Source organism: Puma concolor, chromosome C1, assembly GCF_028749965.1.
Source record: "Puma concolor isolate L17-30 chromosome C1, mPumCon1.1.hap2, whole genome shotgun sequence".
NCBI lineage: Eukaryota > Metazoa > Chordata > Mammalia > Carnivora > Felidae > Puma > Puma concolor.
The window spans coordinates 48,913,640-48,939,439 of record NC_141674.1 but is presented as its reverse complement, the minus strand read 5'-3'; the positions used below and the strand labels follow the sequence as shown (position 1 = coordinate 48,939,439).

Here is a 25,800-nt window from a genome sequence, read left to right as displayed (position 1 = left end):
TTTAACCAGTCTCATCAAGAGTCAAAAAAAAAAAGTCAGGGGCGCCTGGGTGGCGCAGTCGGTTAAGCGTCCGACTTCAGCCAGGTCACGATCTCGCGGTCCGTGAGTTCGAGCCCCGCGTCGGGCTCTGGGCTGATAGCTCAGAGCCTGGAGCCTGTTTCCGATTCTGTGTCTCCCTCTCTCTCTCTGCCCCTCCCCCGTTCATGCTATGTCTCTCTCTGTCCCAAAAATAAATAAACGTTGAAAAAAAAAAATTAAAAAAAAAAAAGTCAAATAAATAAAATAAAAAATGAAAGAGAAGAAATAGTAACTGATGCCACAGAAATACAAAGAATTACAACAGAATATTTTGAAAAATTGTATACCAACAAATTACACAACCTAGAAGAAATGGGTAAATTCCTAGAAACATATGATTTTCCAAAATGGAATCAGGAATAAAAAGAAAATTTAAACAGACTTATTACTAGTAATGAAACTGAATCAGTAATTAAAAAAAAAAAAAACAAAAACCTCCCAATAAACAAATGTCCAGGACCAGCTGGCTTCACAGTAAATTCTACCAAACATTTAAAGAAGAGTTAATACCTATTCTTCTCAAACTATTCCAAAAAATACAAGAGGAAGGAAAACTTCCAAATTGATCCCATGAGGCCAATACTACCCTGATACCAAAAGCAGATCAAGACTCCACTAAAAAAGATAACTACAGGCCAATAACTCTGACAAACACAGATGCCAAAATCCTCAACAAAATATTAGCAAAACACATTCAATAACACTTTAAGGATCATTCACCACAATTAAGTGAAATTTATTCCAGGAGGGCCAGGGTGGTTCAATATTCACAAATCAATGTGATACATCACATCAACAACAGGACTAATAAAAACCATGTGATCACATCAAAAGATGCATAAAAGCATATGACAAAGTACAATATCCATTTATGATAAAAACCCTCAACGAAGTAGTTTTGCAGGGAACATATCTCAACATAATAAAGGTCATATAAAAAAAATCTCACAGGTAACATCATACTCAATGATGAAACACTGAAAACTTTTCCTCTAAGATCAGTATCAAGGTAAGGCTGTCCACTCTCACCACTTTTATTCAGCACAGTACTACTGGAAGTCCTAGCTGCGACAACCGCAGAAAAGTAAGGAAGTAAAAGGCACCCAAACTGGTAAGGAGGAAGTTAAATCATCACTATTTACAGATGACAAACTACTGTGTATAGAGAACACTAAAGACCCCACCAAAAATCTACTACAATTAATAAATGAGGTGAAGATGGAGGATACAAAATCAATATAAAGAAATCTGGTGTGTTTCTACATACTAACTATGAAGTGGCAGAAACATACTAAGAAAACAATCCCATTTACAACTATGCCAAAATAAAATACCTAGGAATAAATTTAACCAATAAAGTGAAAGACCAGTACTCTGAAATCTGAAAGAAATTGAAGATGACACAAATGGAAAGATGTACCATGCTCATCGACTGAAAGAATTAATATTGTTAAATGTCCATACTACCCAAACATCTACAGGTTCATTGCAATCCCTATCGAAATGCCAAAAGCATTTTTCAAAGAACTAGAATAAATAATCTTAAAACCTGTATGGAACCACAAAAAAACTTGAATAGCCAAAGCAATCTTGAGAAAGAACAACAAAGCTGGAGGTATCACAATCCCAGGTTTCGAGATACACTACAAAGCTGTGGTAATTGGAATAGTCTGGTACTGGCACAAGAGACACATAGATTAATGCAATAGGATACAGAGCCCAGAAATATACCCACACCTACCCGGTCAATTAATCAATGACAAAGAAGTCAAGAATATACAATGGAGGGGTGCCTGGGAGGCTCAGTTGGTTAAGCATCTGACTTCAGATCAGATTGTGATCCTGTGGTTTGTGGGTTTGAGCCCCGCATCCAGCTCTGTGCTGACAGCTCAGAGCCAGAAGCCTGCTTTGGATTCTGTGTCTTCCTCTCTGCCCCTCCTGCTCTCTCTCTCTCCCTTTCTCTCTCTCTCTCTCTTTTTCGCTCTCAAAAATGAATAAAAATTAAGAAAAAAAAAGAATAAACAATAGAAAAAAGACAGTCTCTCCAATAAATGGTGCTGGGAAACCTGTGAGACCTAAGCCGTAAAACTCCTAACAGAAAACACAGGCAGTAATCTCCTGAACATCAGCCTTAGCAACATATTTATGGATATGTCTCCTGAGGCAAGACAGTCCACTGAATAGAAGATAACTGTAAATTATCTATCTAATAAGGGGTTAATATACAAAATACATGATGAACTTCTACAGCTCAACACCAAAAATACAAACAACCTGATTTAAGAATGAGAGGACCCCAACATTTTTCCAGAGAATAAATACAACTGACCAACAGGTACATGAAAAGATGCTCAACATCACTAACAATCAGGGAAATGCAAATCAAAACCACAATAAGATATCACCTCATACCAGTCAGAATGGCTATAATAAAAAACACAAGAAATAACAAGTGTTGGCGAGGATGTGGAGGAAAAGGAACCCTCATGTGCTGTTGGTAGGAATATATAATGGTGCAACTACTGTGGAAGACAGTACGGAGGTTCCTCAAAAACATAGATAACAGAATTACTATACAACCCAGTAATTCCACCACAAGGTATTTAACCAAAGAAAATGTAAACACTAATTTGAAAAGATACATGCACCCCTATGTTGATTGCAGCATTATTTACAATAGCCAAGATATGGAAGCAACCCAAATATCCGTCAATAGATGAATGAATAAAGAAGAAGAAGTCTACATACACAGGACAGAATATTACTCAGCCACAGCCAAAGAATGAGAGCTGGCTCAACAAATGGATGGGCCTAAAAAGTATGATGGTAAGTGAAAGGAGTCAGTCAGATAAAGAAAAATACCATATGATTTCACTTATATGGTTGTTAGAGAAGGGGTGAGTGGGAGAATGGGTGAAACAGATACAGGGAATTAAGAGGTGCAAACTTAAAGTTATAAAATAAATTAGTCACAGTAATGAAAGTACAGCCTAGGGAATATAGTAAATAACACCGTAATAACATTGGAGACAGATGGTGACTACACTAACCATGGTGAGCACTGAGTAATGTACAGAAGTGTCAAATCAATATGCTGTACACCAGAAACTAATATAAAATTGAATGTCAATTACACTTCAATAAAAAAACTGACAAATGTGCTAAAATTAAGCAAACAGATGTTATAAATAACCAGTAGCTGAAAAACAAAGCATTAAACAAATAAAAAATAAAAAGGATCACAATAACAGAAAATTGCTAGATTTATAAGTTAATTGCTATTTGTCAATTTGTAATTAAAATTTATGACAGGGTTAATAACTTTTGATGACCAAATTCTCCTTATTTGTGTGAAAAACCCCAATACATAGATCTTTGACACTATCTCTGAAAAATAAAAGCCTGTGGAGAAATACTCACTTGCCCTAGAAAAAAAATAGCTAGTTGATGATAGAGATGAACTAATACCAAGATTTTCTGATACCCAGTCGCTGTCCTTTTTTATTGAGAAGCAATTAATTTCTGGGGCGCTTGGGTGGTTAAGTCGGTTGAGCATCCGACTTCAGTTCAGGTCATGATCTCATGGTTCATGAGTTTGAGATCCATATCAGGCTCTGTGCTGACAGTACAGAGCCCGCTGGGGATTCTCTCTCCCTCTTTCTCTGTCCCTTCCCCGCTCATGCTCTCTCCAGCTCTCTCAGAATAAATAAATAAACTTAAAAAAACAAAGGAATAAATTTCATATATTTTATCTTTCTCCTTCCTGAGTTTGTTCTTATTGAATTTAACCTGCCTCATATTATTACTTCACTAGATAATGTTGAACTTGTCTTCTAAAATCCTGGCTTACAGTTTTTTACAAACTTAAGCACCCAACATTCTCTCATAAAGGTGATGTACTGAGACCAAGTTTGGATGACTCCTGCAAAAAACATCAGCAACAAAAATCTCACCACCCAGACTAATGCAAGACTCTGAAGGAAGTAAATTTTGGTGTGTTCCATTCATTATTTCATTCACTACATGCAACCAAAAATGATCTTTTTGTATTCACTAGGATATGAGTCACTGTTTTTGGATATACCAATATAACAATTCCTTTTGTGTCATCAGATTGCTTAAGTGGAGGGTACGCTGGACAGGCATTCTTCTGAAAAGAGCAGAATATCATCTGAGGAAGCTTGGGTTATAACTTAGTATCTGCATATTTATTTATAAAAATCTGAATCAGCCTAAGATTCTATCTTCTATCAGAAAATGTAGCAGATGAACAAGTACAATTTTTACTAAATATCCACTAAGTCCTAGCACTGAATATTATAAATTAAATTAATTAAACTAAAATACATTTAATTTAGCCACTGAATATAAATCTCAGAATCCAGGTACAACTAAGATTTGTAACTTATTAACAGCAGAACAGGGATAGAATTAAGATCTCCTAGGCTACATTTCCAGGTGATTTGTGCAAGATGCAACAGTGAATTTTTAGGCTACTTTCTATAACAATGTAGGTTGTTCCTAGAAAGTAAATATTCCCAGATTGACTTTGAATTGATTGAAATTCACTTACCTTGCTTCTTTTCACAATTGACGGCACACCCTAAAATAAGCTGGAGCAACCTCCCTAGCTCCACAGAATCTGAACATTCAGTTATTTGGTTCAAATCAGGGATGAGTTCTTCAGAAATCTGCTGCCCCAAAAACTGCAGTAGTGAGACAATAAATTAGATCACTCATTTATGTAGATTACAAAGAATTTATTACATTTAATTATCACAAGGAAAATAAATTATAAACAGGATCATGAGATAAATCAACAAACTGATATATCCATAATTATTTACTACAACCAGTAAGCAAAGTTCAAGCAGCATCCCAAAATTTTGAGTAACGAACCAACAGCAACTAAAATGGTTTTACATCAATATCCTTTGATCCCACTGTCAAAGGGATTAAGAAACCCCTAGCCTGATCTATTATGACAAAAGTTACACCTTTCCAAAAATAGATTTACGTAAGCCAAAAGATATGCATAATATTTTGACGCATGATTGAATAACAGAAACCATAATATAAATCATCACACTTACAAAAGAACAGCAAATCTAACAAATCCAATGGATTAATCTTTCCTTATCTTTTTTTAGCATTTTAAAAAATTTTCTTGACATTAAAAAAAAAGTTCCAAAATAAGTTTTAGGCATTAATAAATTGAAACTTTTCAGTCTTTAAAATTATTTGGAAAAAATTACAAGTGTAAATATGTGACAACTTTAAAAAACAGAAACCAGGGCGCCTGGATGGCTCAGTCAGTTAAGCACCTAACTCTTAATTTCAGCTTAGGCAGTGATCTCACAGTTTTGTGAGTTCGAGCCCTACGTTGGGCTCTGAGCTGACAGTGCATAGCCGGCTTGAGATTCTTCCTCTCTCTTTGCCCCTCCCCTGCTCGCACTCTCTCCTTCTCAAAAATAAAGAAAAAATTAAAAAATTTAAAAGAGTAAAAATAGAAACCAAATATTTTAATGGCAAAACCAAACCAAAAGATTGCAAACATAAGCGATAAACTTTCTTATATCAAATAACTCTATTAGAAAACTTGTTATGGTATTGAATAAGAAAAAAACAAAAAACCTACTTGAATAATGTACTATCTAAAGTGACTTTAATACTACTTCCATTTTGCTTATTTTCTATTTCACTTGCACAAAAGCATAATTTCACAGTATACCTTTGCTGCTGCTTGCACTGAAAAGAAATGTCAAAATAATACTTACATAGGAAATACTTCAACTTAATTATAAAATCTATTTGTACAGACTTTGCATTTTTTAAAATCAAGTCACACAGAAATGACAGTAATTCAGTTGTAGAAAAAAACCAATTTCAGGAGTATCAATATAGAAGGAACATTATTTTACAAACCAATATATTAGTTTAAGCCTATTCATGTTCACAAAATTTGAGTGTTCTGAACATGGCAAAAAACAATATATTCTAATTATGAATTACATTTCAGTAAAATGTTATAAACTAAAATCCAAGTTTCTTTTAGTGTCAATATAATCATCATATATGATTTGGTATTTAAACAAATCAGATGTTTTTCATACCTCATTGTAATAACTCATAATTCCTTGAAGTACCTTCTTTAAATTACTAGCCTAATGGAAAAAAAAATAAGAATTCAATGAATTATTTCACATTAGTAATGAAGGAAAATTTATGCCAATGTGAAAGACATAAGAACTCTGGCCTCATAAAAATGACAACAAAAACATATATTAGAGTTTTATAGATACAAGCATATGATATTTTTTAAACATGAAAGCTTTAATTGGAGTTTGATTAAAAATGTCTTCATGCTTACATAGGTTAACCAGGGTGATTCTATTTAAAATGAGACACAATGAGGAAAAGTACAACTTTAAAGATTTAGCTTTGACTATGTTCACCTCCAGTCATGAATGAGTACCAAGGTTTCTACTTATTCTCTTGCCAAAAACAACAGAAAACAGGACAAAACACAAAGAAACAACTGTTTCCAAGCTTTAGCCATTGGGCAGGATGGAACTCTAATTTCTGAGAGAAGGAAAACAAAAAGATGAGTCCAACTCTAGTCCAAGATTTCTCTCTGGAGGGGATTTTCATTCCATGGAATGGAGTGGTAGAACCTGAACAAAGCCTGAGGTTCTCCTTGAGTTGAGGAGTTAGACTTCAGAAGTTCAGGAAGGTCAAGGTAGTTAGACTTTGTAGGCAGACAAATGAAGAGGTGAGCACTATGGAGGAAAAGAGCTCCGGAAATCTACACAGTGTTTTGTGTCTTTCAGCTGAATACTTATTTGCATGTGCACGAGAGAAACTCAGTGAGATTCAACAAAAAAAATTTCACTTTTTTCCCCAGTCAAGAATAACTCCCAAGGCAAAAACAAGCCAGGGAACTTTAAGCTGAACAATTTCCAAAGATTACACAAGGCCAGAAATGGTTGAAATTCCCACCAGCCAGAGTGAAGAGACAATGCTGTATAGACAAGCATTCACTAAAGACTTTGAAAAGGTCATACCTTAGTAGTTTGTCTAAACTAGCCCTAGAAGAAAGATAACCCTAGATCTGCCTCCCACCCAAAACTTTAGAAGAATCAAATTGATTCATAAGTATCTTAATTGCTTGCAAGAACAAAGTCCGACTCTCTTCGAAGAAAAACAAAAAATCCAGCACTCAACAATGAAATTCTAGCATCCAAACACTGCTTAGCATCCAATAAAAAACTACTACATATGTGAAGAAGCAGGAAAATATGGATCATTAAAAAAACATGGATCATGAGGAGAAATCTCAGTCAATAGAAACAAGCCCAGAAATGAGCGATGAAAGAATTAGAATAATGTTAAAACTGCTAGTTTAGAAATAATGTTCAAGGATTTAAATGGAAATAGGAATGTAAGAAAAATAACGGAAGATTTTCTTTAAAAACAAAAACAAAAACAAAAACAAAACAAAACAAAAACCAGGAGCGCCTGGGTGGCTCAGTTGGTTAAGCGTCTGACTTCAGCTCAGGTCATGATCTCGCAGTTCGTGGGTTCGAGCCCCACATGGGCTCTATGCTGACAGCTGGAGCCTGGAGTCTGCTTTGGATTCTTTGTCTCCCTCTCTCTCTTCCCCTCCCCTGCTCACACTCTGTCTGTCTTTCTGTCTGTCTCTCTCTCAAAAATAAATAAACACTAAAAAAATTTTAATACAGGGGCGCCTGGGTGGCTCAGTCGGTTAGGCGTCCGACTTCGGCTCAGGTCACGATCTCACGGTCCATGAGTTCGAGCCCCGTGTTGGACTATGGGCTGATGGCCCAGAGCCTGGAGACTGCTTCCGATTCTGTGTCTCCCTCTCTCTCTGCCACTCCCCCATTCATGCTCCGTCTCTCTCTGTCTCAAAAATAAATAAACTTAAAAAAAAAAAAAGCTGCTGAGGATTCAACTCAGTTTTTTAAATAAATAAATAAATAAATAAATAAATTTTAATACGAACTTAAAAAAATAGATATTCTATGGATAAAAAAAGGAAGACTCAACTATTAGATGTGTACATGAGAGACCTAACATAAAGATACAGATTAAAAGAATAAAAAAAGATACACTAAAGCAAGAAATAATCATAAAACTAGAGTGGCTACATTAATGTCAGACAAATTAGACTTCAGAGCAAGGAATACATAATGATAAGTAGATTCATTCACCAAGAAGACATTTAAAAAATAATGTATATAAACCTAACAAGAGATTCAAATTACATGATAAAAGTTAACAGAACTGAAAGGAGAAATTGACAAATCCACAATCATTGTTAGAGATTTAAGGACTCCTCTTCCATAACTGACAGGATGGTCAAAGAAAAATCAATAAAGATATAAAAGACGCAACAGAACTATCAGTCAGTTTGATATAATCTGCCTGCAGAATACATGTTCAAGGGCACATGGAACATTCACCAAAACAGACCATATGTTAGGTCATAAAATAAGTCTCAATAAATGTAAAAGAATTTCTCAATACGGAGTTATGTTATCAAACAAAAATGGAAATTAGAAATCAATAAATATAAAAAAGGTGCCTAAAAAAATCTTCAAATATTTATAATTTGAGATATCTACTTCTAATCCACCTGTAGGTCAAAAGAAATCACATGGGGAATTAATGAGTATTTTAAACTGAATGAAAATACTAACATGGAAAGTCAAAATGTGTGAGATGTGTAAGGCAATGCTTAAATTAGGGGAAAAAAAGGTGCCTAAAACTTATGATTTAATTTTCTACTTTAAGGCATAAAGAAAGAAGAGAAGGTGTAGGTAAAGGAAAGGAAATAATACAGAGAGGAAATCTATAAAAAAACAAAAGCTAGTTCTTAAAAAAAAAAACAAAAAACAAAAAACTTGAAAAACATCAAACCAAACTTCTCAAGAAAAAAAAGACAAAACACATAAACTGCCAACATCGGGAAAGAAAGAGGATACATCACTAAAGATCACAGAGTTACCAGCATATTATATTAGCAAATATTATACTAGCAAAATAACACAGTTAAGAACTGTATGCCAACAAATTGGACAACCTAAGTGAAACACACAAATGCCCTATAATACACAACAAAACTGACTTATGAAGAAACAAAATCAGTTTGGTAGTTTCTTATAAGATCAAATATATACTTACATAACCAGATACAATCACATTGAGGAATTTATCTAAGAGAAATTAGACATATGTCTACGCAAGGACTCATACTAAATATTCTTTGTAACTGTATCCATAGTAGCTAAAAACTGAAACAATTCCAACATCCATTAACAGGTGAATGGGTAAGCAAATTGTAGACTATCAATGTAATGAAATACTACTCAGGAAAATAATAATAATAATAAATAACTCCTAATACAGGTAGCATGGGTAAGTCTCAAAAACATCACACTGAGTGAAAGATGCTAGACACAAAGAGTAACAAAAAGTAAATAATGTCCGTTACCATTTATACAGAATTCTAGAAATCTACAGTGACAGAAAGCAGATCCACAGGGCCAAGCGAGGAGTGGGGATTAAGTGGGAAAGGACGTAAGTGCATGTTCTGGGTTAATGGAAATGTTCCACACCTAATTATGACTGTAGTTACCTAAGAACATGCATGTGTCAAAACAAACTGCACACAATAAAATGCACCCTTAAATTAATTTTTAAAAAAAGATTTAGCTGAGCTTAGTGCTAATTTTAAAATCACTGTTTGGGTTAAGTGCTTCTACTGCTCATTCTGTATACCTTTATTCTCCAGTTGTCACCCGTATCTTCTTTAATTCGGCTTAACCAAGATTCATCGAACCAAGCTACATCTCTGAAATGAAAACACAAATGCAAAACATTTAAATGTTTTTGTTGCATGGAAAGTACTAAATTAAATCAATAAAGTTATTTTATATCTAAAAGCCTGTCCTTAATACGAATAGCAAACATTATTTAACTAAACCCCCTGAATTTTTAGTGATTCTTAAGGATTTCTTTTGGAATTTCTCATAATAAATTACTTAATTCATTAGCATCTTCAATTTAATAAACATTTACTGAATATCTCATACAAGACACTCTGGTAGCAGGAAGATGTATAAGTCCCAATCCTAAAGTGGGGGGGAGGTAGAAATTAAAACTAACATTTTAATATGTCTATTCTGTATCAAGCACTGGGCTTGATGTTTTTCCATACTGTAACTTTCAATATTGTAGTCACTGGAAAAGGATTATGATTATCCTCAATCTTACTCTTCAAAGAAATGAAGATGAGAGAAGCTATGTAATTAGCCCCAAATCACACTAGTATATAGAAAAGGCCAAAATTATTTGATTGTAACTGAGGACAATGAGTGTAATGAGAAGTCTACAAGGACAGTTTAGTTTTAAACTCATGAAGTCATATTAACATGGGAGGCCAGGACAATGAATTGCTATATTGATTTTTTTATGTATTTAATAAGGTTTTAAAGAATAACATTTGACTATATAGTGAACTCCACTAATAGATCATACATATTCTAAACAAAAATTTGGATGCTTGCTCTGAGTAAGGAACTGAGCAAGATTAATATAAAGATGAATAATTTACTACCATGACTCTCAGGGAAATAGCTATTAAAGCAGGAAAGTAAAGAGCACAAAAACTCTACTCAAAGGAGAATGTGAGACATTCTTTAAGAGTTAAACACTACAGGGGCGCCTGGGTGGCTCAGTCAGTTAAGCGTCTGACTTCAGCTCAGGCCATGATCTCACGGTTCAAGGGTTCGAGCCCTGCATCCGGCTCTGTGCTGACAGCTCAGAGCCCGGAGCCTGCTTCGGATCCTGTGTCTCCCTCTCTCTCTGCTCCTCCCCTGCTTGCACTCTGTCTCTCTTTCTCTCTCTCAAAAATAAATAAACATTAAAAATTTTTTTTTGAAAAGAGTTAAACACTATAAAATCACAGAATAGTGCTAGAAGAGGTTTTCAAGGTCTTGTCTAGATTTTCACTTTACACATAAGCCAACAAAAGTGAGGGAAGAAATTAAAGGGATCCTCTTCCAAACTTGAATTTAAAAATGAAAAGCTAAAACTAGAACACAGTGCTTAGCTTTCCACAAATCATTCTGCCTCAGATGTTCTAATACAGAAGATATTGCTTTGACTGGGTAACCAAAAATGACTTCATTTCTAATTCATCTATGTGGAATATGTAACCATTTTCTTTTGAGCAAATTAATGTTAATTATATTCAACTTTTCCCAGATACTAAGGCTACAATTACCAAAATGACTTGGCTCAATATATGAATGGTGTATTTCTAACCAAGCACTTGCCTGAAAATTCTGATTTACTAATAAGTCAAAACTGTCATCAAAGTAAATTCATTTCTTTCGACATCAGATTAAGTAAAAGAGGTAAGCCAGTTGTGATGATTAATTTTATGTATCAACTTGGCTAGGTCAGGATACCCAGTTTTTGTTCAAACATGCTTGGATGTGGCTATGAAAACACTTTTTTAGATAAGATTAACATTTAAATCAGTAGACTTTAGGGGCGCCTAGGTGGCTCAGTCGGCTGAGTGTCTGACATCGGCTCAGGTCATGATCTCACAGCTCGTGAGTTTGAGCCCTGTATCAGGCTCTGTGCTGACAGCTCAGAGCCTGGAGCCTGCTTCAGATTCTGTGTCTCCCTCTCTCTCTGCCCCTCCCCTGCTCACGCTCTCTCTCTCTCTCTCTCAAATAAACATTAAAAAAATTTTTTTTAATAAAAAAAAAAAAATCAGTAGACTTTAAATAAAACACATTAACCTCCATAATGTGGGTGGGTCTCATCCAGTCAATTGAAGCCTTTAAGAAAAAGACTAACCCCCCTCAAGAAAGAGTAAATTCTGCCAAGAGATTGCCTGTGGACTCTGGCTGCAACATCCACTCTTTCCTGGATCTTTGGCCTGCAGGCCTGACCTGTGGATTCTGGACTTGCCAGCCTCCACAATCATGTGAACCAATCCTAAAGACAAATTTCTCTGTCCCGTGTGCATGTGCGTGTATGTGTGTGTGCGTCCATCCTATTGTATATATCCATGTCTTATTAATTCTATTTCTCTGGAGAACCCTACTACACAAGTCTTCTAAAAGATATCATCATATATGCTTCTAGAATTATGTTCTAATTACCTCTAGAAAATGGATCTAGACATTACCTCTTCTAGCTTTCCTCCTTTTATCTTGTGTTCCTCCTTGTCTTTCTTTCTACTCCAAATCAACTTCAGCCCTACGTCTTAGTCTGCTCAAGCTTCTATAACAAAAGATCACAGACTGGGTGGCTTACATAACAGAAATTTACTTCGCACAGCTCTGGAAGCTGGAAACCCAAGATCAAAATGGTGTAGCAAGGTAGGTTTCGTTCTCAGCTCTCTTCTTTCGGCCTGTAGGTGGCTGCATCTGTCCGTGTGCTCACATGACCTCTTCTTGGTGTGCTCACAGAGAGTGAGCTCTCTGATGTCTCTTTTACAAAGATTCCAATCCTATCAGATCAGGGCCCCACTCTTATGACCTTATTTAACCTTAATTGCTTCTCAGAGGCCTCATCTCCAGTACAGCTACAACACTGGGGGTCAGGGCTTCAACACAGAAATCTGGAATGGATGCCAACATTCAGCCTATAACACTCTGAGAAATACTTCGTAACTTCTGCCGTCTTCCTTTTCTCATAAACAAGTCATTCTTCTGAAACATTTTTAACGGCAGCCAACCTTCCCCTTGATACCCAACCTCGTAACTCTGGACATATCCTTCCTTACACTTCTGCACTGCCACATCTACACGTCTTAACTAGACTCCTGGCCTGAACAATTAGCTCCTTATCTCATCCTTCCCAGAACTTCAGTGAAACTCGAGGGGACATAAGACTGAGGAAGCAAAATATGGTCCAATTGTTGTCTAACAAAAGTAAGTAGGAATGAGTATAAAATTATTTAACTCCACTCATAGTGTTTGTCTTCAACAATTTTACCAACTAAATACAGGCAATAATTAACAGCTGCCGGTTACTATACACAACATAGTTGTTTTGCTCCAAGAGACACCCTGACATAGTTTTTCTTGGACAATCAAAAGGCCTACTGTGGTTAACACATGAAATTGTGATCTGTACTTTGGGCATGCACATCTGGCCTTTTATGTATTAAGACCCCAAAGGAATAATCTATCAGGAGAAGGTCAAGATACTAGATTTCACGGATTACAGCTGATGGAGAGCACAGGTATTAGAGTCAGGCCAAAGCTATGCCAATCCTGGCTTTGCTATTAACTCGTTATTTGATTTTACCAAAGTTGTTTCACCTCTCTAAACCTCTGTTTCATGTATAGACTGAGGAATATCTACCTCACAGAACAGTAAAAATTAAATGAAATAACATATGCGTAGGGTATATAACAATGGCTTATAACTTAGTAAATACTCAGATGTTGGCTATCATGATTCATCATTTCAAATACTCCAATATCTGACTGAATGAATGAAGAGATAACTGCATGGTACTTGAGGCCTCTGGGTTTCTACATTCTTGTTCTCGCTCTTTTCCCTCTTGCAAAAATGTCTAGTCAAGACAGGCAAAAGAAATAAGCAGAGAAGTTATCTGTTGTTTAAAGTGGCCAAATTAAGCCTTTCTTTTGGGGGAAGTCACATGCTATAGTATTTATAGTTGTTGTGGGTTGAACTGTATCTTCCAAAATAACATGTTCATATTCTAACCCCCAATATCTGTCAATGTGACCTTATTTGGAAACAGGGTCATTGCAGATGCAATCAAATTAAGATGAGATCAAACTAAATTACTAATACGACTGGAAGAGGAGAGGACACAAAGACACGGGCATGGAGGGAAGACAACCAAGCAGAGAAGAGACAGAGATGGAGCCATGCTGCCACAGACTTGGGAATGGGGGGGGGGGGGAGGGGGGAGGGGGGAGGGGGGAACGGCGGTACCAAAGCTGGAAGGAATGATCCTCCCCTACAGGCAACAGAGAGAGCATGACCCAGCCAATACCTTGATGTAGGACTTCTAGCCTCCAGAATTAAGAGAAAACAAATTTTTGTTGTTTTAAACCACCCACTCTGTGGTACTCTGTTATGGCAATCCTGGGACACTAATGCAGCTGTAATTATAGGTTCTCCCCATGTGTTCTTTAAATATCTACATATATTTTTAAAAGTATTCAGGCCAAAGATAATAATTAAGGACTTGTAAAACCCTAGCAATAATTCCATGACTCTCCAAGTCTAAGTCATATAGTTTGGGCATTGATTTTTAAGATTTATTATTTACCATACTTGCCTCAGGTAAATAATAATTACTCATTAAATTTTGCTACTTCTTAGAAAGCAGAATTTCCCTTCTCATCTTCAGTTACAACTTTGATGTGATTTGATGTGAGTCACAATAGTAATCAATGCAATTCATAACAGAGTGTAACATATACAAAGTGCTTTTGAGTGTTCAAAGAAATATGGTAAAATGTGCCCTTCTAGCCACAATATGATATACTGATTCAACTAGAGAAAAATGTATGCTTCTAAGTTTCACTATCCAGATCCAGACTTCTGGAAAGCTATAAAACTAGAAGGGGATTCAACAGAAAAATAAAGTTTAAATAATTCTTGGATGATAAGGAGACTAAGACAGCTAAGTACATGCCAAAACAGGCAAAGCAAAAAAAGAGGTTTCAATCCCATTTTAGGTCACTGTCATATATTTTATGAAGAAAGAGAGCTTTCTGATTGTTTGGCTATTTTATTATTCTTGCAGAAAAGCCATTAGAATACAACAAATGAGAGAAGGAAAAGAAAAAAAGGAAAATCAGAGAGCCAGAGGTTCGGCAGTAACAGCAGAATCCAACAGATTATGGAAAATGAGTTAGTGATAAAGGGTAGAGTTTAACTAAATTTGAACTGACCCTACTCTAAACATCAGGTACAGGGGCACCTGGGTGACTCAGTTGGTTGAGCATCCGACTTCAGCCCAGGTCATGATCCTATGCTTTGTGGGTTCGAGCCCCGTGTCGGGGTCTGTGCTGACAGCTCAGAGCCTGGAGCCTCCTTTGGATTCTGTGTCTCCCTCTCTCTCTGCCCCTCCCCCACTCTGTCTCTCTGTCTCCCCAAAATAAATAAACACTAAAAAAAATTTTTTTTAAATAAAAAAAAAATAATAAACATCAGGTACAGTGGTAGAGTACAGGGAGACAAAGAGCCAATGCATCATATCACAGTAAAAACAGGTCTCTTCTATTGTATTGTAGTATAAAAGCTACCAGAGCCACCACAATACATATAAATAACAGCTTTGGATGGCCCTGTTGAAGTCAATGAATGCGTACCAGTCTTACATCCATACCAACCACAATGTAGCTCCATCTACACCAATACCCACAACATACTGCAATAACAAAAGGCAAGGGGCACATTCTAACAATAAAAAATAATGACGACTTTCCCACATCATCAATAAAGGGTCATATCCAGAATGCTTGGTTCTGACCAATTAAATCACTTTGAAACTAATCAGGGCATAAATAAATAAAATGTTTAAGAAACACGTTTGAGAAAAGAAGGGAGAAAGGCATATTTTAGAATGACTGCCAAAAAAAAAAAAAAGTTAACATGTTAAGTTTGTCTCTTAATGTATTAATCTTGAGTTAACCATAAAATCTGTCTATTCACATTAGATTATGTTGAAAATTCAAAGTAACTACAATTTTTACACTTTGAGTTGTTTTTCTGAGGGTGATAAGGAATTTCCGCAAACCCATCTACAGGGTTTTCAATGTCAATCACAACAAACGTTGACAAAATGATGGCAACCACTGAAAAAAACATCTCTGACTATAAAACAAATAGCAGAGATAGGATTCTGGTCTCATGGAAGATACATTATCATAAAAGTAAGCTAATACAAAATCAGTAGGGCTATCAATTAATAAATTAGCCCTGTTTGTTCCTACTAAGGGTAGAGCTCATATTGCAGATGTTATAACCATAATCATTGCACAATGTTTGGCAAAAATTATGAACTAATGGACTTAGGAACTTTTGATACTATATAATTATATCTAATGGGCCTAATCCAAACAGAATCGTTTTATTAAGATTCTCCAATATTTGTGATTCCAAAATTCATTTATACCTCATTTTATTATTGGTAGAGTCATAGAATTCCTACTTTTAACTCAAATATAGATTTTAAAATTTAATATTTTTTTTCCAAATCCAGTATTATATACTTCAATTCTCTCTAAAATAATAATCTCCATGCATTGATACCTTCCAATGATAGTAAAGTAACTCAAAAAATCATAAGCAATTATACCATTCATTAAAACAGCGTCTTTTCCAGTTACTGTAGTTTGTGAATGTGACCAGAACAAGTTTAAAATGAAAATCTCTTAGCTAGATAATAATCGTGTTTGCTCATTTAATTAAGATTACCTCTGTGAACAAGCAAGGAAGAATCAGGTGGTGAACTTTCCTGTGCCCTAGATGTAATAATGCCTGTCACGACTTAATAGGATAAAGTTTCAGCAACTTTTAGAATACACGGCTAAGTTTTCTTCCTTGGTATTGGGTTTACAATTCCTTCAAAAAGAGTCTGGACTACTACTTACATTTGATGAAGAACTTGTGCCATGGCAACTCCATTAGTCAGCTGTTTGACATCTTGACAAGGTGCGGCAGTATTGAATGTCTGCAGCTAAAATGACACAGAGCAAATGACTTTACTGTTCCTTTATCCTTACAGGATGGTGTTACCAACTCCCCTCCCCCAACATATGAACACGACAGAGAAAAATAACTATAAATTGTCCTGTTTTGTTTAAATTCAGACTGGGCCGAACAAATGCAACTATACTAACAAGTTTTCGTGGCTGTGTAATAGTCTTACAAACATAAACACTTAACAATTCAAATAATCACACCTAAAACAGTCAAATACATTGATGCAATGTAGGAAGTACTTCAAATTTCTGAGAGCCAGATGCACAGACCTTAAGATCAACTATACTGTGTTCATTGTTAGGAGAATAACATCAGAAAGGACTTTAAGGTAACCTATTTCAACTTAAAATTTCACTCACATTATTTGGTAGGACAACAAAGTCTAGAAATGTCAAGTCTAAAACTACTTAATTAACCAGTGAGGCCTGAAATAAGGCAGGACCTCAGCCTGCCATCCAACAATTAGTCTCAGGGCATGAATGGTCCAGGGCCCACCCACCACATCAAGTTGTTTCTATTTAGTTTGGCTTTACATATTATTCTTGTCGAATCTCTATTTGTTAAACATTGATGTACATGGTAAAAAGAGAAGTGAAACTGTGGCGTCTTTTTCTAAAAAGCAAATACAAGACAAGAATTTTTGAAAAGCAAATTACAGCAGAGCTACAATGGGTCATATATTTCCTAGAAGTCTAATCTCAACCCATAATGATCTTAAATTAAATACACTATGATTCTCTTTTCCTACATATATTTATCTCCTTTACTATTCAATTATAATTCCTTAATTTGCCACTTAACTATCTTAATCTGACAAAAGTCTCTCCCCTCCATGATTCATCTTTAGTGGTTCTGTTTGAGATTCTACAAATAAGTCTCCATTATGGTAATACACATGGAAGAATGACACAGACAAATAACACTAGCTACAGTTACTTTCAAAGTACACAAAGATACTTTACTGAGATCCTACTCTATGTGGGCACCGTGGGGTTACAAAAGAAAATCACCTGTTTTCTGTTCTCAAGCAGTTGCAATCAAGAGTTAAGGACAGGAGAAAAAGACATAAATTATTTCTAGAAAATGCCATTCCCAGTCTCATGACTATAGTATGCACAAATCATTCAGAAATAGACAGGAGTTAACTAATTAGGGTTCGTATTTAGGAAATACTTCTCAGAGATGATTCCTGAACAGAAGGTCTTGAGTAAAGAAAGAACCAAGGGAAGGAAGCTTTAGGAAATAGGAACATGATAAGAGCACAAATACCTGAAAAGAAATGGTATTTTTAGGCAACATACAGTTCAGTATTACTGGATTTTCAGGGCAAAGAGGAACGGGGAAGAGGTGACAACAAAGGGGGGGCAGATAAGAAAACAGACATGGGTCAGAACTCTGGAGGTCCATGACAAGAAGCATGGACTTACCCTTGATGGTATCATCCTTATAATGGGAAACAGCAGAATAGTTTGTATCTATATACCTCACAAGATGGTTGAGAGAATTAGCAAACAGAGCCAACTTAGATCAGCGCCTGGTACGAGCTCAGCAGCTGTTAGCACTTAGTTATGATTCGGGTTCCTCAAAGCTTGGGGTCTAAGAACAATACAAATCAGAATCTCTAGACACATTAAATCAGAAAATGCCTAAGTGATTCTTTTTTGTTTGGTTGGTTTTAAGTAGGCTCCGCGCCCAGTGTGGAGCTCAATGTGGGGCTTGAACTCATGACCTGAGCTGAGATCAAGAGTCAGACACTTAACCTTCAGAGCCACTCATATGCCCCTGCCCCAGCAATTCTTATGCACAACAATTTTTTAGAACCAGTGCTCTGGATGATGATGAATCACTGAAGAACAGTAAGACAGAGAGTGATAACTTTAGCATATTTAGGATAGCAACAATACTGACACAGAGAAAGGAAGAGAGTAACTTTTACACCTGAGTCCGTTAGAAGGCTCCTGTAATAGTCTTGTTGATAAAACAGGTGGCTTACAGATAGGGTAATGCTGACCAAGAGGACAGAATAAATTCATGGAATTTAAAATATGAAATAACCAGGATTTTGCAATTAAGTGGATGTACAGGAAAGAGAAACCCCAGGGTTAGGGTATCTTTAAAAAGAAGATAATCATATACTTTCAGGTAAACTGTGGCTCCCCCTTTTCAACCCTTCCTACTTACATTTTATATCATTAGCTTTTTACAAAATGGATAGGATTAGTTATTTTAAAAGAATGATTTAAGAAGCACAGAATATTAAGCAAAATAGTAAAGAAATATGTAAAAGTAGTACATATACTAAGTATTGCCTCATTGACCAAGTCCAGATTAAGATCAATTTTTCCTTCTCTTAGACATGGATTTAAATTGGGGTGTCTCGGGGAGCCTTGGTGGCTCAGTTGGTTAAACATCCAACTTCGGCCTAGGTCATGATCTCACGGTTCATGGGTTCAAGCCCAGGGTCGGGCTCTGTGCTGAAAGCTCAGAGCCTGGAGCCTGCTTCCAATTCTGCGTCCCCCCTCTGTCTGACCCTCGCTCACTTGTGTTCTCTCTCTCTCTCCCTCTCAAAAATAAACATTAAAAAAAAATTTTAATTGGAGTGTCTCTTGAAAGTTCTTAACCTAGTTGCAAAATAAATTAGATAACACAGAATGTAATTTCATTTGGCCAAACAGAAAGGCTTTATAACCAAGAAGAGTGAATAAATTAAAAAGCTCAGTGTGGGTAGTGATGCCAAAGCAGAGGGACAAAGGAAACCGTCCTCTTTCACACTACTCTTCACAGAGGTAAAGAAGCAGAAGTCTTTTTGGTGAGTGGCCCAAAAGGGGCAGGCAGACAGGGCTTCCATCAGTAACCACAGGGTTCTTGCAAATCAATCTTACTTTCTTATTTATCATTAAATAACGCAAATAATCAAAAATGTGGAAATATTGTTCCTGAATTGCTTCAATATAAATGTCACCAAAATCAAGGAAGAAAGGCGGGGGGGGGTCTTCCCAACTGACAGCCAAAATCTTCAACTTTGGGTCAGCTCTATTCTCATATTCTCCTCCTCTAAATATTCATTTCAGAAAGATTATTGTTTTAAGATTTTCATAACAATGATTCAGCCTTTAATATTTGTTGTTCCTTTGGGCATATATTTGGCATTTGTTTTTCCTTCACCTGCCTGTCAAGGTCAAAGAACACAAGAACTAAGAAAACCATTAAAAATATAGTTCAATTCTGGGGCGCCTGGGTGGCGCAGTCGGTTAAGCGTCCGACTTCAGCCAGGTCACGATCTTGCGGTCCGTGAGTTCGAGCCCCGCGTCGGGCTCTGGGCTGATGGCTCAGAGCCTGGAGCCTGTTTCCCATTCTGTGTCTCCCTCTCTCTCTGCCCCTCCCCCGTTCATGCTCTGTCTCTCTCTGTCCCAAAAATAAATAAATGTTAAAAAAAAAAATTTAAAAAAAAATAAAAATAAAAATAAAAATATAGTTCAATTCTAATTTTATTGGTGAAAGTAAAGTCCCAAAATTTTAATTTTCCAAATGTTACAAAGCCAAGTTTATTAAATATATATTCATGCAAATACTGCAAACTCTCATATACTCCCTCTACCATGTAAATGGTGCCCAAATTTGTCTTTCAGCTCTAAACTTTTGGCTAAGTAGCAGTACAACATTTCTAAGAACGAATTATTTTAAGATGAGTTCCAAATCATAAAATAAAACACCTTTCTTTCTTTCTTTCTATCTTTCTATCTTTCTTTCTATCTTTCTTTCTTTCTTTCTTTCTTGAGAGAGAGAAAGAGAGGGAGAGAGGAAAAGAGAGTGTGTGCTGGGGAGCAGGAGAGGGAGAGAGAGAATCTTAAGGCAGCTCCATGCCCAGCGCAGAGCCAGGTGTGGGACTCAATCTCATGAGATCATGTCCTGAGCCAAAATGTCCTGATCATGTCCTGAGCTGAGATCGAGAGTCAGAAGCTTAACCAACTGAGCCACCCAGGTGTCCCATAAAATATAACTTCTTAATAACTGCCAAAAGAGCCGCAGCAACTTCTTACTCAACATGTCTCCGGATGCAAGGGAAACAAAAGCAAAAATGAACTACTGGGACCTCATCCAAATAAAAAGCTTCTGCACAGCGAAGGAAACAATCAGCAAAACTAAAAGGCAACCGACAGAATGGGAGAAGATATCTGCAAATGACATATCAGATAAAGGGTTAGTATCCAAAATCTATAAAGAACTTACCAAATTCAACACCCAAAAAACAATCCAGTGAAGAGATGAGCAAAAGACATGAATAGACACTTCTCCAAAGAAGACATCCAGATGGCCAATGGACACATGAAAAAATGCTCATCACTCACCATCAGGGAAATACAAATCAAAACCACAATGAGATACCACCTTACACCTGTCAGAATGGCTAACATTAAGAACTCAGGCAACAACAGATGTTGGCGAGGATGTGAGAAAGAGGATCTCTTCTGCATTGTTGGTGGGAATGCAAGCTGGTGCAGCCACTCTGGAAAACAGTATGGAGGTTCCTCAAAAAACTAAAAATAGAACTACTCTACAACCCAGCAATTGCCCTACTAGGTATTTATCCAAGGGATACAGGTGTGCTGTTTCAAAGGGACACATGCACCCCCATGTTTATAGCAGCACTATCAACAATAGCCAAAGTATGGAAAGAGCCCAAATGTCCATCGATGGATGAATGGATAAAGAAGATGTGGTACACACACACACACACACACAATGGAGTATTTCTCAGCAATCAAAAAGAATGAAATCTTGCCATTTGCAACTATGTGGATGGAACTGGAGGATATTATGCTAAGTGAAATTAGAGAAAGATAGATATCGTATGACTTCACTCATATGAGGGCTTTAGGAGACAAAACAGATGAACATAAGGGAAGGGAAGCAAAAATAATATAAAAACAGGGAGGGGACAAAGCATAAGAGACTCATAAATATGGAGAACAAACTGAGGGTTACTGGAGGGGGTGTGGGAAGGGGTATGGGCTAAATGGGTAAGAGGCATTAAGGAATCTACTCCTGAAATCATTGTTGCACTATATGCTACCTAATTTGGATGTAAATTAAAAAATAAAATTAAAAAAAAAAACACCAAAAGAGGCATCTCTGTACTAATCAGGTTTTCTTAATGACCTCTCAAATTCTATTAATGTTGGTTCTATTGTCTTAGAACACTGTCTAGTGCTGAAAGAACAGAGTTTACTACCAGCTGTCTTCTCACCTCCATGATTTAGCCCCATCATAACTTTTTAATCTTTTATCTCCTACTACTTCCCCTCAACATGTAACATTACTTACTATGGTAGGGAGCACATTAAGAAATGAGAGATATCATGACAAGGATGTGCCTTCACTACTTCTTTTTGATCTACTGCCGAAGAAGACCATTTACATTACTTCCAGGGTTTCTTCCCTGTGTCTAGAAAATTCATTTCCCCTGATTTCTACTTGCTGAAATCCATCAATCCTCTATCATACTGTTAAAAGTTTACGCCAGGTATCTACAAGAACCTACACCCTTAATGGTGAAATACTGGTCTCTGAGGTCAGGACCAAGACAAGGATATGGACTATCACCACTTTGATTCAATGTTGTATTAGAGATCCCAGCCAGTTGTTGTTCCTGGGAATACAGCAGAAAACAGGTCACAAAGGGGCTGTGACCCCATGGAGCAAATAGGCTGACTTCAGAAAGTGTTAAGTGTTACAGACTCATAGAAAAGGGGTGACAGGTTATAAAGAGATAGGACTGGAGGACAGGTAAGTCATTCACTGTTACTGACTCTGAAAGATGACAACAGATCCGAGAACTGAATGGTGAGAAGAAGTCAGTCACTCACTAGACAGAGATTATTCTGGGTAGAGGAAAGTATAATTAAGAAGCGCAGATTCCTCAAGAAATAGAAAGTCAGTGCAGCATGGTCGGCATGGAGGACTTGGGGCATCGGGAGAGTTTGGGAAAACCTGGAGAAGTGAGGTGACATCAACAATGCAGTGGCTGGCAAAGGCAAAGACAGATACCAACGTTCACTGGAAATCATCTGGAGAGGTAAAGAGAAGCCAAGAGACAGGTACCCAAGAAACTAAGGCAGAAGATGATCTCACAAAAGAACCATCAAGTAAGATAAGGATAATAAAGAATAGTTACGAGTTTGCCAAATCCAGTAGGTGAAGGCCTAAAAGAAGAATCTCGTGTGCAGTGGGTTGAGAAGTGAATGAAAGTTCAAGTATAAAGGATGAGTATACAAAACTCAAATAATTTGACTGCAGAGGGAAGGGGAAATAGAGTGTGGTTTTAACAGGGAGTGGTGGCTCTTTGTTTTCTTTTTAAGATAGGGAAGATTTAAGTAAGTTTATGTGTAAAGAGGAAGGATCCAAAGGAGAGAAAGAGTGAAATGAAAAAGCAAAGTTTTAGAAGAGGTAGAAGGGATGGGATCTAGAGCTAGGGTCAAGATAAGGAGGAGATCATATTTCTGAGGGGAGAAAAGTTGGGGGTTCAAACAGGGTACTGGTAGAGGTTTGCAAAGACAAATGTGAGGTGATCTGTGTGGTTGTTCTTAGTCTTTATATAGCTGGGCATTGTTATGGGAGCAAGTAGATTTGTCTGTAGAGCATTTTTAAAGGCAACAATCTGCACAGTAATTCCATTTTCTCCAGTGTTTCAGCAGCCTTAGAACTGGAGAAGCAAATAACCTACTATGTCATCTGTAGCATTTTTGCAGTTTTTAAGGAATTTTACCTCTCATTATAAAAATACACAGCTCTGCCTACCACTCCAAGAAAAAATGGAAAGTTCCTTGATTATTCTTGATATGTCTTCCTCAGTGCCTTGAACAAAGCAGGAACTCAATAAATACTGGCTAAAAGAATGGGTATAGTACATAGTATTTTAAAACATTGCAATACAATTCAAAAACATCCTTTACTTCACCACCTCATATAAGTCAATGACATCACAAAGACGAAGTTTACTACTTAAGTCAGATGTTTAGAGCAATAATGTAACAGATTAGGATACCCCCTTTAATTAGTCACTTGTTTTAGCAAAACACATCGCTAAAAGTAATGTTGCCTTATTTCATGAGAGTCTTAAAACACAGCATCTCAACCCCAATACTTACTCTAAATGAAAATAAAGATGAACAGTTAGCTAACTGCTTTTAACTCAGAAGCCCTATATACCTGCATTCCACTTATAACCAAAGCTATTTACCTCTAAACTGTAAAAGTTGCTTTACATCACGGTCATTTCCAATAGACTTCATACACAGCCAGAAACCTTCTCTGATTTCTCATTGTTTTGAATCACTCAAATGAGGAGATCGCTAGAGAACAGCATCAACCGAATATCACCTCCTGATCCAGTCTGTTTACATTCCATTATGCACACACTCATCCACACACAACCAAACAACTAGTTTAGGGATGGGCACCATCAACAGCACCCTGTGGACAGACCATCAAGCACCAACCTTGCCCAATGTGGGTTGGAAGCTACACCTGAATTGCCAGCTCTTTGGCGCTGAGCACCTCCAAAAGGTGAGACATCGCTTTACTGACGGGAATACTGGGGGCAGATCCTGTCTGTCCAAATACCACAAAAATTAATTAGAAATACCAAACACGCACCAAGTGCGAATGAAAATGCCAAGTCTTTTTCTTGAAAGAAAATGCTGTCCACTGGAGGAGGAAAAGGGGGGGGGGTGCAGCAAGAAAAAAGGAATAGGAACCCCCACCTCCAACATATCAAGTGTGTGCAAATATCCCTTCGAAACGACTTCTACAGAATCGGAGGTCCTGGAGGAGCTCTGATCCAGGAACCAAAACCACCTCTTGGCCACCTGTGTCCAAGCAGAGCAAAGTAGTTTGGATAGGAGGGGAGTTTCGGAGGGGGCCTCCGCTCCCAAGTGGCACAGAGGTCCGTACAGGAAAGCTGTTCGGCAGACAGAAGGCGAGAGAGTCGGCAGTCCGGGGAGGAGAAAATGGGGGCAGCGAAGAGCAAAGGGGATGGACGCCTGGCTCCAGCCACAGCTGTCACAAGCTAGATAGATCAAGGCAGTAAGACGAGCCTCCTCCGGCCCCAGCTCCGGAGCTCCCTTTACCTGCCCCTAGTCCCCAGACACAAACATACAACACCCACACGTACACACCTGCCCCGCGACCCGCAGGTGGCACTCTCGCGGTCAAGGGCGACAGGAGACTCGGAGGGCGACGCGCCGAGTCCGCGGCGCAGGTGGCCCGGCTACTCCTGAGGCTCACCTGCGGAGAACCGGGGGCCCGGGGCAACTCGCCTCGGCCCCTCGGCCCCCCGCCCCCTCGTACTCACCCAGATGATGAGGCTGTCGCATAACGGCAGCTCGGACTGCGGAAGCGGCTGCGTCTCTTCCATGGCCGGGGCCGCCGTCGACTACGCCGCCGCTGGCACCGACACCTCCCTCCTCCCCGCGCTCCGCCAGGAGCCGGCGTCGACGACCTGCTCGCCGGCCGGGAAAGCTCGGTAGCCAGGCCCAGCGCCCGCGCGGCTCACGCGCGAAGCCTCGCGCGGCCGACGTCGCCGGCGTAACCCCCTCCTCGCCACCGCCCCCGTCCCCGCTCCGCCCCGCTCCGCCGTTCGCCCCCTGCCGGGTCCGGCTCGGCTGCGCGGCTCTGCACCTGAGCCCCGCCCCCTCCTGCCCCTTCCCCGCCCCTCCCGCCCCTCCCGTCCTTCCCCCCTCCTTCCCTATCCCGCACACCTCTTCCCGCCGCACTGAGTGACCAGGGCGCGCACCAGTCACAAAGAAAGTAGGTGCTCGAGAGGGGCGTGCGGGGCGGGAGGGGGCGGGAAGAGCGGGGATAGGTTGCGCAGGAGGGATTGCTGATTGGACGCACCCTCTTGGCTCCGACCAATCAATGTGAGAC

The 25,800-nt window shown here is 38.1% G+C and overlaps 1 protein-coding gene across 1 annotated transcript in view; it reads right to left on the bottom strand.

Annotated features, from left to right (window-relative positions):
• The window catches only part of HOOK1 (hook microtubule tethering protein 1), a 71,013-nt gene extending 45,527 nt beyond the window's left edge, over positions 1-25,486 (bottom strand). Inside the window, exons 1-5 of the mRNA XM_025935232.2 lie at positions 25,229-25,486; positions 16,764-16,849; positions 9,880-9,952; positions 6,192-6,242; positions 4,652-4,784 (exon numbers count right to left, since the gene is read on the bottom strand). Of these exons, the coding sequence (XP_025791017.1) occupies positions 4,652-4,784; positions 6,192-6,242; positions 9,880-9,952; positions 16,764-16,849; positions 25,229-25,291 (406 nt within the window). The 5' untranslated portion in view covers positions 25,292-25,486. The remainder of the gene's footprint in view (positions 1-4,651; positions 4,785-6,191; positions 6,243-9,879; positions 9,953-16,763; positions 16,850-25,228) is intronic.
• Between the last annotated feature and the right edge of the window lie 314 nt (positions 25,487-25,800).